Source organism: Accipiter gentilis, chromosome 19 (assembly GCF_929443795.1).
Source record: "Accipiter gentilis chromosome 19, bAccGen1.1, whole genome shotgun sequence".
In the NCBI taxonomy this organism is placed as follows: Eukaryota; Metazoa; Chordata; class Aves; order Accipitriformes; family Accipitridae; genus Astur; species Astur gentilis.
In genome coordinates, this window is record NC_064898.1 from 25203992 (window position 1) to 25222046 (window position 18055).

An 18055-nucleotide genomic window follows, 5' to 3' on the forward strand; every position below is an offset into this window, starting at 1 on the left:
TATTATTTCCCATGATGTAAACCCCATCAGCCAATCAAAGCTGTAATCACAGTCCTTGGCAGGAGGCAATTTTCCAGCTCGGGTATGGAAAACCAGTCATGAGAAGATCTATGACCAAGTAGCTCATGGAGCTGTTCATAGATGTCTAGGGACAAATCAAGCTTGATCATCCTACTGTGCTTGCAGTAGTGTTGGCACCCCAGACCTGGAGAATGGTCCGTGACCTTTCAAAGGTGAGTTTGTATGCAGGTTAGAAACCAAATTCAGCAAACTTAAAAATATGGAAGAACATTTAATTATGTGATTGCATTAATACTTATGGTCCAGTAAAATCCTGTGATAACAACCCCTTCTGGTATTGCTGAAATTGCTGAGACAATACATCTGATTGTCTAGTAAAAAATCTCAAGCCACCACCAAATGACTAACAAAGGAACAATTTGAATTTAATTGATATGCACCAACCTCTCTGTTTAAGCCCAATTACAGACTTATTGGAGGCATTAGTTGGAACATTCTTATTGATTTTTATTGTCTGCACTAGGCTTTCATACATTTACAGTTGTGTAAGGACATTTAGATAAATGTACTTTACTCTTAAAACCCAGGTGCTGTGGGTGATATGGCTCACACGGGATACAAAGCATTTTAATTAAGAAGAAAGGTAGTTCAATGAACAGACCTAATATGCTTCTTACCACCCCTACTTTCTTCAAACCATGCATAAAGTCAAATGAACGAAAAGGCTATTCTTAAAATTAACCTTATGTGAAACTGCTCAGGGTCTGTGTTACTTCTGTTTTCAGAAGTAAAAAGATTAGTGGAAATCAAGCAAGAAACCCTTCAACATGTTCTTTTTATGGGACAGGGTGGAGGTTCAGTAGTAGACCCAGGACACAGGGAAAGTGCAAGTTTAATGTCCAGATTGCAGTGCTGGCTCCTGCCCCAGAGAATTTTCCTTTTTGAAGGATAACCTCCTTTTTTCTGGGTTTGGTCAAACCTCAATTTTACCTGCTTTGCGTTAATTTTGTATCACATAGAACAGGGCAGGCAGTTCAATAGGCTCCTTCATCCTTTCATTGCTCCAAGGCAAATTTCTGCACCTTCCCTGGCAGATGTTTGCCTTGTGATGAATATTATTTCTCCTTCTTCCTTGCAGCTTGTTAGGATTTGTATTGCTGCATCTCAGGATCTTGTGGGTTGGGGATCCATTGTGTAATAGCCACAAATGGCAAAGAAAAAAGGTCTCCACAAAAGCGTGATTCTGCCACTGGAAATAATAGCAGATTGGGGTGGACACAAGAGAAGGTGTCACAAAATGATGAGATAGCAAAAACAAGCATGCTGAGCCGTTGAGCAGCAGCCTACCTGTAGGATAGATATTTTTTGAGATTTCACAGTCAGATAGGTTTAAAGGAAGGCTGTGAGGTTTCTTTGAGAGTACACCAGGATACTAGTTTTGGGGCTGAAGAGCAGCCATGGAAAAAGCAGAAAGCTGCTAATTTATAAGTGTGGGATATTAGAAGTTGGCATTCTGCGATGCCGTGGGACAGGCAGCACTTTATCAGCACTGGTGGAGCACTCCTTTTGTCCAAAACAGCAGAAAAGATATGAGGTTATACAAATCTAGCAGATAGATACAAGCCTGACCTGGACTAAATCACAGATGCATTTGGCAAAGTACTGAAAAAATATCTAGCACTAGGAAAAATTCAATAGCTAATGAGATTCAGAAAAAAACCCCAAGAGCCAGGATCGTATTCGTTTGCAGTTCCAAGGAGATGAGTGATATACTCAGTCTTTTGACTTTCCAACTTTAACCATCCTGTTTCAGAAATCCTTTGCTCTGGTACTGAATACAGTGCTTTCAAGCAGCAGGAGCAGCAGGAGCCCTCTAACCCAGGAGGGAGTTTTATCTAGAAACTTTCCCTTCCTAACATTATTTTATATTAGCTATAGAAAGTTAACTGGAGGAAAAAAAAAAAAAAAAGAATACAATTCAGCGAAGAAAGGTACAGATCGTGGGTCCTCTCAAGGGTTTTTAACTATGAATCTGGTGCCCAGGTAAAGAATATATGAGACTTTTGGATTTTTATCATCAGACCCAGATCTCTTCTCTTGTATGAAATCATGCAATAGCTCTTAGGTCCAGAAAGACTGATAAATCATCGAGCCCACCACCATCCACAATGATAAGTACAACCTGATATGAGAAATCACTTAAAACTGAAGATTCATCCAGAGATGGGAGAGAGTTTGGGGGCTCTCCCATCCACACATACATGAGGATCAACCCTGGAGAAAGCACTGAAATCCTTGTTTTAAAATTAAATGGGCGAGAAGCAGTGAAAGATGGTCAGAGAATCAATCTCCCAACACCAGATGAGAAATATCTTTTTACGAGCAAGGAAAAAGACACCCGTTAAGACAACATGTTTTTTTCTTCTACCCAATAAAAGGCTCTTATTGCTTTGCCTACGTTGAGGCATCCTGGCAGGATGGGAGATGATCTGTAGAGAGTCTCTGCTGTTGCTGTTGCTGCTTATCCCTTTTGGTGGGGCTAAGCAAAAAGATTTCTATTCAGGCTCCTATTTGAAGTTTTTCACCCAATGCACTTGAAAATCAGAAATAAAGGACCTTGTGGAGCAAACAGCATTGAAAAACTTTTGTTGTCCTTACATAGCTGGAATTATACAACAGCATCACAACATTTCATAAATAAACTTTATATAACATAGAACAGAGTTATTTGAGGAAATCAAAGCACCCTCTGGCTCATAGGTTTGATCACCCAGTGTCAGGACAGATGCTTTTTGCTTCACAATCAATGCTTTCTTTTCAAATTATTTCTGAACCTCCAACACAACAGCAAAATGAAGAAAAAAGAATACTCTGGTCATGGCTATGGCATAATGCAGGTGAGAAAGAAGACATTTTTTTCTGAAATCTGATTGAGGGGAGAAAGGGAATGAAAGCCAGTGACTCATCTCCCTTTGAACAAGGCTGTCTGACTTAGAATGTGGTTGCTCCAGCTGATATATTTAAACAAGCTCTTTTTGAGCAAGCTGAGGGAGAATTGGCTGGAATACTAGATTAAAGAATTACTGCTGATAGCAAGGAACCCTAAACGCAGCGTTCAGAAAGGAAGCAAAATCAGGCAGTGGTATTGTTTGGCCGGAAGACGTGATTAAATGCATTACCTTTTCTCCCATGGATATTTCTGCATATTTAGGGAAAGGTAGTTCTGACACCGTGCTCAGGACCTGGCTGGCTTTGTGGATCGTATTCCGGGGTATGGCCTCAGGCATGGCTGAGGTGTGCTCAGATGTGCCTGGATGTGCCCAGTAGTTTCTCCCGTCTCACCCAGACAGACTGGGAGGTGAAGGTCCCTTTGAAGGATGTTTTTTGCAGAGGGACAGAGAGAGCAACAACCAGCACCTCGACAGCAGGAGATGCTGTCTAGGGCAGGTCCTGGCTGCAGGAGCTCACCTGAGGGTTTTTCTCCCTGGATCTGCCCACACTTCCCTTGAGAAGAGAAGCAGAGGGAAACCCAGTGGCGAGTGATCTGAGCTGTCTGAACAGGAGTCAGCTTGTGCCTCAGAACATTTTTAGGGTGCTGCACCCGCTGCGTGGGCTGGCCAAGTGAGATCTCGATCTGATCAGGGTGCACGTCTCTCCCTCGTGCCATCCAAACAGGCTTTCTTGCTACATAGCAGCCCAAAAGCTCTTATATGAACAACAGTGCTGAGGGACAAGAGGGAAGAGTACTGAGGACAAACCATCTCAGAGCTGCTTTTAGCCTCCTCTGCTCCCCTGCCAACTGCTTCTACAAAGCTACCAGCCATTTAAAGTAAGAAAAACTGGAGTATGATAAAACATGGGTTAAAATAAAATAAACTGCCTCAGAAACAAGTAACCTCAGAGACAATCTTGACTGGTTTAAAGACAAAGGTGTGTGGGAAGCAGTCAGTGAAAGGGCTCCAGGGCTGGTTGGATCAGGACCACAGAGCTGAGATGTAACGGGCTGCCCAGGGATACCTGCGTGTTGCAACAGGGTACACATTGCTCCAACATATGGGTTTATGCAAAGCAGGGATGAGAGAAAGAGCAAAGAGGGCAGAGAAGACTATGTCTGCATCTGTTTGACCCAGGTCTCAAGGCAATTTGAGTGGCAGTCATTCTCACCAAAGGGTACGGAGTGGCCAAGCCATAAAGATGCTCTGTCTATGGGTCTGAGTTTTTCCCCCTGTAACTGGGAACTAGAAGGTGTGCTGGCTGCCTAAGGTTTGAGCCAGGGGCTTGTGTTTTCAGTGCTCAGAAAAAAATCGTTGTATCACACCACATTCAGAAAAGAGAAGGCAAATTCCTTAACCGTTCAGGGAGCTGGGGTGCAGGACCTTACGGTTTCTCCTGCTGGCTTTGGAAACAAAGTGGTGGGAAGAGATTCCCTTGGTAAAAGAACAGCTGACTTCAGGCAGAGGGGTTTTGCGAGAGGTTGGGATGGAGGGTGCAGAATCAGCGCTCTCCAGTTGCTCAGACACTACTGAGTTCAGGAGATGTGTCAGTGCTGTTTGCACTGGATCTTTTTTCTTGTTATTGTGCCCTGGGTGAAGGTCAAGTCGTTATCAAACAGTTACTTGATACTTGTGTGAGCAGCGTTTGGAGGTAGAGCTCAGGCAATCTGATACTGTGCTTGATCCCCAAATAACCTGGTCAGGTCTTCACCTTCTGTGGGTCACAACCTGCTGCGCTATTGTGCAGAAACAGGCAGCAAACTCCTCCATTCCCTTGTGGATGAAGTGCTGCTGGGTGGACTCAAAGAACAAGCCCCTCACGCTTATCCATGTGTGGCTGAATTTTGCTTGCATAAAGGGGCTGGAGACAGAGTATTCCTCTTCCCCCTCCAACTGGTAGGATTTAATCTTATTAAAAGTTATGCAACTCTAGCAAAGACACCTCCATTTGAACTGGTGGCCTTGCACATCTTTTAGAGTCAGTGCGGAGAAACAGGCACTTCTAGGTACATCTCTTCTGCCCCGCAGAGGACATCTACTTTGAGATAAAGCCCAAAGCTGTGCCTGCTTCTCTCCACTGCCTCAGAAGAGAGCCCAAGATATTTGGCCCAGCTGGAGACATCTCTGTTACAGATAGCTAAATTTCAGGGACATGAATCCCAGCTGAGTTGTAGATTCCCAGAAGAAACCATTCCTCATTCAACCCATCAGGATTATATCCTCCTGGCTTCCCTGTCCTTGGGACCCAGCCCTAAAGTCTCCAGCACTGATGGGAGGGTTTATAGACAGGGATCAATGCTTCTATAAAAAGGAAAGATGTTCCTAGATCTGAGAATTTAGGTAAGGCATGGAAGGACAGCTTGGTTAAACATTTCCATTTGTAGGACAGAATTGGCAAAAGAGCCGAAACTTGACTCCGATCTCCCTCAGGAAAGGCTGTTAAATTTGTACTAAGCTTTCAGGGAAAACTGGCTGTCTCTAGGGACAGTTAAATAGGATTTCCATTTGGAAATGTGCCCATAGCTTTGAGAGCTGGGAGTTTCTGAAAGCAAAGAAGACCAAAAGGCACTGAGGCAGGAGCTCAACTAACTGAAGGCAAGATCTTCACAGCAGTTTTGTCGTGCTCTTCCCTTTAATGAATGAGGGGGAGGATCAGAGGAATAATGGAATAATTCTCCTGGGATTAATCTTTTCTAATAGATTCTGGATACAGACATGATTGATAGATATAATGTTTGTGTTTCTCAATCAATAAAGTCATTCCTCTCATCCTGGGAGAAGTGTCTGAGATGTGCCAAGAGCCCTCTGGATGCGCTTGGTTATACAGATTGCAAAAGATGCCCGTCTCAGAGCAGGCACTTAATTTCAGGACACTTAAAATTAAAGTAGCTAACCTCACTCTTTGCAGTAAGTCGAGCTGAAGTAATACAAGAGGGGAATAAATAAAATCGGAACCAGGCCCAATATTTGTTTTCCTTTTTTGCATCAGAAGACACTTTCCTTTCACTCGGTCTCCATTATGGTCTATTCTTTATTGCAGATGAAACTGAATTGGTTCTTTCTCTAATGGCCTACATGTTCACTGCAGGTGTAGAGCTCATGGGTTACCCACGGAAGAAATTGCAGAGTTCAAAAGGAGGAAAGCTGAAAAACTCCTTGGCAAAAGGGCCTAGATCTGAGGTAGTAGCTGTAGGACAGTCCCAACGTAGCTCTGCTATTTAGTGTCTGCTTATGTGTTATTTGTCTGCACTTTGCTGGTTTTAGTGTCATGTCCTTTTTTTTTTTTTTTTTTGTCAAAAATATGTATTATTCTTTTAAAGTGTCTCATTCAAAGGCGCTCAGAAGAGCAGCAAAGCTGTCTAAAGACAGTAGTAACCTTGATGGCCGATTTCCTACCAAATTTATGACCTATTATCACATTCGTTCCTGAAAGACATACTTTATTAATGTGTTTACCTGCAGTGGATTATCGATCCACTGGATGTCGATGTGCACTGTGCCAGGAATTGCTCAGTCCATGGTAAACACAGACATAAAGCTGGAGTTCAAGTGTGGAAGAATCCAAATTGCCTGTTGTTGCTTTCCTGTAATGTGTATCTCCTGCCTAGTGTAATTCCATGTCTCGTGACAGAAAACGGGATGCAGCTCTGTTATTCATCACTATGGTACCTACTGGTACAAGAAAGAAATGTGGATTTAGGATGATTTGGTTGGAATTCAGAAGCTACATGAAGTATAACAGCATGACCTAAGCTGCCTGATCTAATAGGTGCTACAGGGGCAAGGCTGGCATATAAGCACGCACACCCACACATGCACATAGAGGGTCTGATGTCCTGTGAAAATGCTGTATGGTTGGTTTTATTAATATCTCTGAAAGCAGCAACAATGCTTCTGCTCAGTGCCTCTGAACTAACTTTTACTTAATTTCCATTTTCTTAGAAAAAGGCAGAGGTGGATGAAAGCCCAGAGTACCTAGATATAGGCTGGTTACAAACCCCTAAGATACACCATATCAAGTTGATAGATTACTCTAAAGACTAAAGCTCCATCCAATTTCTTACAAGGATAAAACACAGCAGACAACTTTTGGCTGTGTTCCTCTTTCCCAACCACAACTCTTAAAGATTCAGGGGGTGTTACTAGGCTGTTTTGTCTCCCTTAAGAGATTTTTAAATTTTTGTCTGAGGCTCTCCCTATTCTACAAGCTGGGCAGAAATTCTTCATTTAAAAAAATGATTTAAATATGGGACACACTGTGCAGAGACCAGCGTAAGCACTACCATATGTGAACACTCGCTGCTAAACATAAGCTCCAAGGCACAGAAGACCGCCCTGCTGATCTCCACCTATGAGCACAAGCTATTCCTCCAAGGCCAGAGACAAAGAAGATCTCTCACTTTAGTTAGCCCTGCTTGAAAAAAACTGTACATATACTAATACAAAAACATTTAGTACTTATATCACCCACAGACGTAGACTTCTGCACTGAAACAAGGCTGATTAGCAGTACATTATAGAGAACAGAAGGTCTTCATTAGTCCACTTGGCTCAATTCATGGGAAATAGCAGAAAAATCAATAAGCCATTTATACCTGGAGCGTTTCAACAGTCCTAGTTCAATCCTTCGTGTGTGCATGAAGCTTTCAATGGAGGCAATTATGTCCTCAACATCCACTTGTTCCCACATGCCCACTTGGTGATTTAGTGATGTTTCCAGCTAACCTATTTTAGACATATATGATGAAAGGGAATATGCCATAAATAACCTTGGTTTTCTTTGACAGCAATAAAGGAATTCTATACAAGGATTTCAGATGTAGTGATCTATAGTCCAGTCACCCAGTTTACAGCCCCATTAGTCTGGGACTGTAAACTCTTAACAGTCTCACAAGGTCCTTGTTAGGATAAGATAGGGATCCCCATCTCAAAGTATTTATATATTTTGGAGTGTACATCTGGCCTGGAGTCTAAAGGAAGGCCAAGACTCTGCTTCTCATGCTCAGGAAGCGAATCCTTTAACCTTGAAAGAGTGACTGTGGACTCTGTTGTCCTTGATGGACACCTCTTTTTGAAGAGAAGTGATGGTTGTGTCCTAATCTTGATAAAAATGTGCGGCAAAGCATGACGAAAACCAAAGTGCACCTCCGGTTATCTGAAGAAAAACCTCTTGGCTATACCACTAGTGATCCTTATACTTTGTCCTGCAGTAGGATCTGTGATCTTAACATGGACCTACTAACCCACTCATGCAAGTGGGATTCAGCCCCGAGTACCATGGTTTTCAGAGACACTTGTGCAAGGCTGGCAGACGAAACAGCATCTGAAGACCACGTAGGATAAACCATGCCATCCCAAATACTGCTAGACAGTATCCTCAGGCAGCTGAATCCCACCTCTAGCATCTTACAGTGCTTCTGGTATGGAGAAAGGGAGTTGTCTCCCTCAAGGCCCAGCCGAGAACGGTCCCACAGAGAGGTCAATGATTCCCCATGGTCCCTAGGTTGAGCTCGCTTTGGAGATGAGACTTGGACTCCATGCAAGTCTGTCAGAGTTCATTGTGGAGTTCCAAGGGGCAAGATTTCACCCCAAGGTGATTGGTAGCTACTGTATTTAGGGAGGGATCCATGGTGTATAAATCTTCGTGTCACATGTATTGCTCTTTGCTGACCTTCAGATATATAACAATATGGGTAGTGTGTCCTGCGCGGACAAAGGACCAGTCTGGGATCTCCTAAAAGTACTGAGGCTCAGTTTTTAAAGTTATTTTCTCTCCCTTTTTCTTTCCCCTCAAGACTTTGCCTCTCCCTCTAGTCTGACCTCTCGTCCCATGAACTCAGCTTAGTGACAGGAGATCCCTCACGGTTCTTTCTTGTTCAAGAAATACAGTAAACACCCAAATCATTGCATCTTGCTGGCCAAGCCATAGACTAGCAAGGTGTGACTGAGCAGCAGTTAAGATCTGAAAGCTCATTCAGGATGGGGTTTTTGATAAAGATTCTCTCTGTCCTCAAAGGTGAAACCCACACCTACACAGAAACCCACACAATTACAGTGTACTCCTTCAGCCTCACTGCAGGCATAATCTCAGATGATTTTGCCTGCATGATGTCTCCAAAGATTAAAACCAGAACTGCAGAAACCAAACACTCATTTCCATTGATCTTTTTTCCCATGATATCTTTTTCTTCCCCCTTTCTTCCACTCTATCAGCTACTTCTCTCTTGGTATGCAGGGCAACACACTGGAAGGCATATCTTCTTCATCCAACACCAGAAAGGCCTAAAGAAAAAAAAAGAAATTTAATTTCCTTAGTAGTTGCAAAACATCTGGGATCATCTTTGACAAGGGCATCAGCAATTTCTCACGAAGTTCAATGAATGAATTTTCAGGGTGGATCCTAAATCCCATTGGGTTGATACATTTGGGTGATTTCTTAAGATTCAGAAATTTGCCTTTAGATCTCTTTCCTGTTTTTTGCCCTTGGTTTCCTTGGCTGCCCTTGGTCGTCCTTGGCTGCCCTTGGTCTCCCACTGAGTGTGAGAGTGAAGGGAACATGATGTGTGCTGAGTTTGGAGGTCCTGGCTCTTCTCTTCTTTTATCCAGATTTAATAGCCAGTCCTCAGGCACAGGTAACTAGACCATCAAACACCACCTGCAGAACCTTAGGTCAAATAATAAAATATGATTCCCTTGAATGATAACAAAAAAGCATTAGATATGTAGTGCTACAATACAGGGTGTCAGAGTGGTCAAGCCTGCACACCTGGTTCTAGTGCCAGTGCTATTAGTTGACTTTGCTATAGTCTTATATATATTTTTTAAATTATATTTATATACTGTATAGATATCTAATAGATACTTTAAAGACAGCTCACCCTGTGCTGTCATTAAGGGCAGTTTCTTTAGGTTACTTAACAATTCTATAGTAATAATTGGTCATTAGTGTGAATAGTCCTCGGGCCTAATAATATTCATTCCCCTCCTTTCAAGACCTCATATCTCACACTCTTGATATAGAATCATAGAATTACAGAATGGTTTGGGTTGGAAGGGACCTTTCAAGGTCATCTAGTCCAAACCCTTGCCATAAGCAGGGACATCTTCAACCAGATCAGGTTGCTCAGAGCCCCATCCAACCTGATCTTGAACGTTCCAGGGATGGGGCATCGACCACCTCTCTGGGCAATCTGGGACAGGGTTTCACCACCCTCAGCATAAAACATTTCTTCCTTATATCTAGTCTGGATCTCCCCTCTTTTAGTTTAAAACCATTACCCCTTGTCCTATTGCTATGGGATCCCTGCTTCATGTAGTCAGTTTTACATATATTTCTATTCTGAAGTAATTGCTTGTTCATTGTACACAACAATGGTGTGTACAATTTAAAACCATATATATATATCTATGTATAATCACAACAATTTCTCAGCTATTTCTTTTTAATATCTATATAATCACAATGGTGTTATTTGTATGGGTTGGCATTAGGTTCTTTTTGGTTTACAACAGCTGGAATTATATTTTCTTCTATTATGCACAGTAAATTTGGTTTTATACGATACTTTATGTAGGACAGGACAGCTGCAGAGTTGACACTTACCTAAAGCCCTGCCGTTCACTCAGCTTCTGGCCTTCTACGTGTCCTTGATGTTTGTTTTGTCTCTGAAACACCCATTATGTTGTAATAAATCTGTGCCCATTGACAGATGGTAGAACCTGGGCATCGTGAACACTTGGAGCATCACAACAAATGATCCTCTTCAGCTCCATCACATCAGTTCACTAGCCTGGATCTAGATGTAGTCTCTCAGCCCAGCTCTTAAGTCCTGGTACTCAGCAGAGCTCATTCTGTCAGGAACAGTGCCAGGCTAAGGCAGCAAAACCCCACCTGGATCTGAGATGGACGTCAGGGCTTTCTGGTTCTCTGCTCATCCTGTCTTGGGCTTGGTGAGATCATGGGGCTGTCAGAGCAGCTGGACCTTCAGATTTCTCACTGGTGGCAGTGAACGACCTTAAACCTGGAGAAGCCCAGCTGATTTATTACCAGCTAAGGGCTTTATGAGGCTTGTGATGCAGTTAGGAATGTTTTTCAGGAGCAGTTGAAGCCCTCTGGTTGTTTTTATGTAAATGTAATTTACATTTGTGAAGTGGATATCCTTGGATGAAATCTCTGTGTATCCCATTAACCCATGGAACAGCTCCGGTGGTTGTATGGTTTATTAGGACCACCGCATCCCTGCAGTTCTCTGCCAACATCCCTCCTTGCCCGATGCTTCTTGATGGCTTTGAGAACATCTATTGTTTCTGCTTTGTCTGACACAAAGTGGTGCAAAAAGAAAGGCTATTTCTTAGTGAGCAGGGTTCCTAACTCCTGCTCTCTTCTCTGTTTTACAGCCACAACTGGCCAGATGTCCTGACCAGGAAACTCAAATCTGTCCTGAGGGGGACAAAGAGGACACTGACAAAAGCAACCTTTAAAGAGCTGGGGAGCATGAAGGAGGCTGGAATCACTACTGAAGAGGATGAAATCTGAGAAGAGCACAGCAAAAAACTAGTAAGATCAGGATGGACACCTTGAAGCCAACCCAGCAGAGGAGTTCACACCCTCCATTTAATTCCCTTCCAGCCAAAAGCAGTATAATTGATGAAACCTCTTAGCTCTTGCAGAGGGTGAACCTGAGCAGGCAGATGAATCCTGACCATCATCTCTTGGGAAACTGGGCACCAACTCAGAGCTGTATGTGTGAGTTTTTGGCAGGGGTCCATTGGGGAGGAAAGTGATGGTGGTGGCGATGGTAGTGCCAGCTCTTCATCAGCAACTGTCACAAGGATGAGCCCAAAGAATATTTTAGCTAGGTCTGCGTGGCAGCACAAACATGCCTGGCTGCACTTGGGCCTGGATTTGAACAATAATGCCAAGTGCTAAAATGGTTTAACTGTTTTGCATTATATAGATTTTTCTTGTTGTTGTAGGAAACTCTGGTTTCATGAAAATCAGTGCAATTTAGAAGAAAGTGGGTTTGACAACAACAAAAAATATTTTTCACTCCCCCACAAGAGGAAATTTTGAATCAAAATGTTTTGTTCCTATATGTCAATTTAAGCTGAAACATTTTCTTTTAAATTGACATTTCAGCTGCAAATGCCATTTTAATGCTATTTTCAAACTGAAATGACAGTTTTGAAATGAAACAGTTTGGTATGAATCAATATTTGTTTCCAAATGCCAAAATGTGATTCTGCTCAAAATGTCAAAATATGTCATCTCTGCAATTCAAGATCTGAACTGGAAGAACATTTTGTTTCACTTTCTACACACATACATATAGCATATCTAAAACATTTTACACTTCTCATCCCAAAGCAGGATGAAAATGGAAAGCCAAGATATTGGAAAACTGAGATGCAGAGAATGACATTCTGCAGTTCCTTCAGCTGAGTAATACTAATGAGATATGAATTTTCTTTCCTGTAAAACTGGAGCTGAGGGAATGAAAAGTACATCACTTAAGCAGCGCAAAGCCTAAAACATATCGCTTTTTTTCCTTCCCAGTCTCCAAGTGGTCTCAAAGGCACTTGTCTTCAAAGTAAGCCTCCCAGCGGGTAAAAATACCTTTCTGCAAAGGGCCAGCATTTGGCCTGTAGGCACTTCTCATAGAGCACACTTCATCAAGGTCAAATAATTTTGCTGTTGGCCACTTCTTCTTCCAGATTTTTTACTCCCGTTCAACATCTGGCTTCTAACAGTCTGCTGGGAATTGTTGTTCTCTCTTCTGCAAGGCTGAAGAGAACAGCAGATATAGTAATTTAATCAGTATTACCACCAGAAGGTGCTCATTGAAAACATGGAGACTTTTCTCAAGCTCAGTTTGAATTCTTCTCATCAGAGCAACCAGAGCAGATTTTTATCATTCAGATGATAAATAAGACTCAACAACCACTTGCCAAACCTTCTTTGGTTATTGCAAACAATTGCCTTTATGAAACAAGGCAAGCGAGACTCCACAAAGCTAAGGAAGATATTATTTTCACAACTAATTCACTGTAGCAAGTATAAAACACATGAATTGTCAAAGTAAGAGCTGTTTGGAGTATAAACATCTGAAAAGTGAAAATGGAAGGGAAATTTGTTAATGTTCTTTAATAATGTGACTTTACTCTGTGGAACCTGGTTTTGTGAAAGAAGCTTTTGCCTATTTAGTGATGTGAGTTGATATTCCGGGTGGGAGAAGTTGGCCCTTGAAAGACGTATGTCGAAAGGCTCATACGACACTTGAGCTGTCAAAGAGGGCTTAGGAAAGCTTTCACCTTCTGCACTGTGCTCACCCTCTGTTTGCAGATCCATTCAGGAATAAAGTCCTATACAATATACATGGGCCAGGCAATTCTGACACAATATACCTCAATCTACAGTTCCAGGGAGGGACATTATGTGGATTGGTCTGTGCAAACGTGAATTTAAAATCAAACAATTTCTGAGTAATTCATGCCTTTTCCATTATTTTCACATGTTTAAAACATTGATCAAGCACAAATACAGGCTGGAAGATGAGTGGATTGAGCACAGCCCTGCAGAGAAGGACCTGGGGGTGTTGGTTGATGAGAAGCTCAGCATGACCCAGCAACGTGTGTTTGCAGCCCAGAAAGCCAACCGTGTCCTGGGCTGCATCGCCAGCAGCGTGGGCAGCAGGTTGAGGGAGGGGATTCTGCCCCTCTGCTCCGATCGGGTGAGACCCCACCTGCGGTTCTGCGTCCAGCTCTGGGGTCCTCAGCACAGGAGAGACAGGGACCTGTTGGAGCGGGTCCAGAGGGGGGACACGAAAACGATCAGAGGGCTGGAACACCTCTGCTGTGAGGACAGGCTGAGAGAGTTGGGGTTGTTCAGCCTGGAGAAGACAAGGCTCCAGGGAGACCTTATTGCAGCCTTTCAGTACCTAAAGGAGGCCTACAAGAAAGCCAAAGAGGGGCTTCGTACAAGGGCATGTAGTGATAGGACAAAGGGTAATGGCTTTAAACTGAAGGAGGGCAGGTTTAGATTAGATACTGGGAAGAAATTCTTTACTGTGAGGGTGGTGAGGCTCTGGCACAGGTTGCCCAGAGAGGTTGTGGCTGCCCCATCCCTGGCAGTGTTCAAGGCCAGGTTGGATGGGGCTTGGAGCAACCTGGTCTAGTGGAAGGTGTCCCTGCCCGTGGCAGGGGGGTTGGACTGGATGTTCTCTAAGGTCCTTTCCAACACAGGGCATTCTATGATTCTATGACGAGTGCTATTCTGTTATGTAGTGGTGTGGGTTCCACCAACCTGACCTTACATGTTGGCTAAAGAGAATTGCAAGGTGTGGCAGCTCCCACTACACATAATGGACATCAAGTCAAAAAGTCCAGGGAGCCTAATGACTCAGCTGAACCTAAAATGGGTGCCTACATCTGGCTAGCACAGTCACCCCTAAACTTCACTGACTATTGGAATGTCTCCATTCAAGCAATGGGAGCCTAGTGTATGCAGATATACCCAAATGGACATACCTGTGATGCAATTCAGCTGCTGAGACACAGGTGCTTAATGAAGTTTAGGATGCCCTGGAGTACCTGCAAATCCAGACAGAGCTGATAAATAAGACAGCACCAAAGCCTTTCGCAGTGGCAGCTGGAGGCCAGACAGCAGACACTAAGATCCGAAATAATACTAGACAGGTATGTTTAATGAGATACACCTTTAAAGTTGGGTGTCTTAACGTGTCTTAATCCCATCCTGGATATCTGTACTCAGATGGATGAACCATGCCCTAAAATTGCTTGTCATCGACTTTAACAGGAGCTGCACTGATCAGCTCAGGTGGAGAAACCTACATCAAGGATGAATAAAGTCAAGTTGGATGAACCTCACTCCCACATAGTTATCATCACTGGGTCAGAGGAGGTGCTGGACTCCCTAATCTTTTCCCTGGGTCTGGAAATTCTGACACTTGGCTTGTCTAGAAGTGCTAACCCTCTCTGAAACACTTATTCTTCCCAGTACACAGGCAAAATGGATGTAAAAGAAGATACATATGAGCAGAAATCATAAAATTTGTGAAGCGACTTGCCCCCTGAAAAACTTCCCACAAATCCATTTAGCTGGTAATGTGACAGTGAGCAGGAGGGACAGTGACCTTCTGTTTCTGCTATATATCAAATTAAACATTCGTAAATGCATGAGGAAAAAAAACCCCACAACTCTCCTCTTCAGTCTACCACTATGCATATATACTCCTTTTCAAAATCTACACATACATACAGATACATATAGATTTCAATTTTGGGGTACCCAGTTTTTTATTTCATACTTAGCCACTAAGAAATAGTATTTGGCGTGTGTGTTTTTGTTAGTCTAAGAAAAGACAATTTTAAGAAAATATTGGGTAGCCAAAACCTGAATTTTCCAGCTGAAGACTATTTAAACAAGAGGATTTCAATCTGCCCTTCTGCACACAGGTTTTGGATTCTTCAGCCTGTAGTCTTGTAAAATAAACAACATTCTTTGAATTTATTTAAAAAAATAAAATAGTAAATCTGTGGGAAAGGGTAGCAGAGAAGCAAAGTTCTAATCACTGATGACTTTAGTAATCCCAGGATAATTCTTAATTCTCTTTGAAGCCAGTGGTATTTTTTTCCTCTTCATTTCAACAGGAAGAGGCCAAGGACGCATCCCTGAGTGTGATAACCTCTACTGTTAGAAAGCCATAAAACATATTTATATTTTCCTGGCATTGTTCTGTTTAGACAGGTTTAGGTTTACTCATGAGATTTCTTCCCATACTAACTGTGATTACTGTATCATGCTCTTTTCTTGTTATTTTGCTCCTAAAACTGGTGTTTGGGTGTTGTAATGAGGAAGATGGGGGCGGGAAGCAGCAAATATAAGTTTTGTAGCTCCACAGCAGACTTCTCAGGTGATTACGGACAAGTCATTTGGTGGATTTCTCAGATAGTGAAGCACACACTCTAGAAACCACTATCAACAAGAACCTACCATGTGATTGCCAGAGGTTTTACCACTAATGTTATAGGGTGAATTTTATTGTAATCATGCAAACCCGCTGAGAGCTGTAGAAGATGTATTTATGCACAACATACCCTGTCTGAATATAGTTCACGTTTCATACAGTATTTTTAACAGTGAACTAAAACCAAATGCCAATAAAGATCCCTGGAGACCTATCCCTCCACCTGAAAGTCTTGTCCTTGTTCGTATATTTACCTTCAGCTTACTTCTCATCTTACTTTTCAGCTCTGTGCAGATAAGGCACCTCTGGAGACCCCTGTTCAGATATTCACTCCATTATTCAATAATTTAGAGGCAGGTCTCAAAATATGCAAGCCAGCAGCAGGACAGTCAGGCAGAGGAGGTATGGGGAGTTGCAGAAGAACCCAAGGAAGGTGTGGAGCAGCCAAGCGTGGATGGATGTCCAAACAGCTGCAAGGACCTCTGTCGGGGAAAACTAAAGCAGGGAGGGGGCAATACCACTCCTGAAGGTCTCGTTATTTACCTTGGCATTGTAGAGACGTGCCCTTTGGTGGTGAGGTCAGGGACAGCTCCACAGTCAGTGCAGCAGGAGTCCTCCCTTCCCTGCAACGTTCCGTCCTCATACCAGCAATGGCTTTTTGGAAGACATCAGGGCAACCTGCTTCTTTCTATCCGTGCAATCGAGAACATGGTCTGGCAAGGTCTTCTGCACAGGTAGACCCTTTCCTCCCTTCACCTACCCACTCACACACAATAACAGTGGTCATCAGCTGGGTGCAAGTCCATGGGCATCACTGGTGGAGGTGGGCTAAGGATTTCCTACTGTTGTAGCCACACATCCTTGCATTCCACTTCAGTCATGCCAGAAAGCCCTAGTGTGACACTCATCACTGACCTTACCTGTGCTAAAAATAATCATTTGAATAAAAGAATAGGTGGGAGAAAGCAGAGGAACTACAGCTCTGCACACTCAAACTGAAGCCGCGTGAAATGTTGGCCTTAGATAAAGCTCTTGCGGGCAAAGCTCAGCCTGACGAAGAGCTATAGGATTGCTAGGTCAGCTTGTGGGGCCAGTGCTGTAGGACACAGAGAGCTCGATGTAAGGGGAGGTTGGGTTAGCACACAGAGTTGGACCAGACCTCCCAAAATGAGCTGAGAGCCGTTGCATTCAGGATGATTTCCAGACCCTGGGTCATTGCAATCCTCTCCTCCAGCCTCCTGCAGCTGGAGGGTGAGCAGCAGCACGCAGCGTTCCTGGGCTAGCGACTGCTGAAAAAGGCAAGCAGATGAAGCTTTTCAGTATTCGTCCCACACCAGGGTACTCCCCCAATCTTCTTGCAATGGCCACTGGAGAGGGTTCCCTGAGCTGATGAAACCATCTCCATGTTCTGTGCAGTGTAAGAAGCACCTAACACTTTCATCCGATGCTAGTTACTTTACAGCTGTTGGTATTAAATTTCATTCATCATCTTTTTCCTCGTTCATTAGAGCTCCTCACAATCCTCCCCAAGCCTGACTTCATGAGATCTGCAGATGTCAGTATTGTCCTTCCTTCCCTGACCAAAGTCTCTGAGCACCACTAAATTCTGCTGAACAGCTCAGGACCCAGCGGGGGGGCCATGAGGACCACCCGCAAGAGTTGTTGCACAATGAATTCTGGTCGTGCAATTCTCTCTTTGCTTCCTGCCTCCACATCAGTCTTGATCCATGACATTTGCCCTCCACTTTGTCATTACTTGGTGCAATACAGTCTCCTTTCCTGCACAGGACCTGTTTAAGATCTCCTGAAAGTCAAGGAAAAATTTATCAGCTGGCTCTCTTTTATTGACTGCTTTCATTGACACATTAAAATTATTTTTTTCAATGGAACTAAATCCCCCTTTTGCCATTATCTCTTCTCAACTTGGGGCTGACCAGGAGCCAAACTAGACAGTACAGACTGCAGGCACAGTTAAAAAAACTGTACAACAGACTCTGAAAAGAAATACATTAATTTTCACAAAGCTAGATTTCTGAAACATTTTTCATTAACATA

General features: G+C 43.2%; 1 protein-coding gene across 4 annotated transcripts in view; it reads left to right on the forward strand.

Annotated features, from left to right (window-relative positions):
* Window positions 1-16200, forward strand: part of GUCY2F (guanylate cyclase 2F, retinal) — a 52602-nt gene extending 36402 nt beyond the window's left edge. For 3 of the 4 annotated variants that reach the window (XM_049823495.1, XM_049823498.1, XM_049823496.1), the window contains one exon: window positions 11412-16200. In XM_049823495.1, coding sequence (XP_049679452.1) covers window positions 11412-11550 — 139 coding nt within the window. In that variant the 3' untranslated portion in view covers window positions 11551-16200. Of the gene's footprint in view, window positions 1-6102; window positions 6195-11411 lie in introns of all 4 variants that reach the window. The other variant, XM_049823497.1, reaches the window with a different exon arrangement.
* Window positions 16201-18055: the final 1855 nt, after the last annotated feature.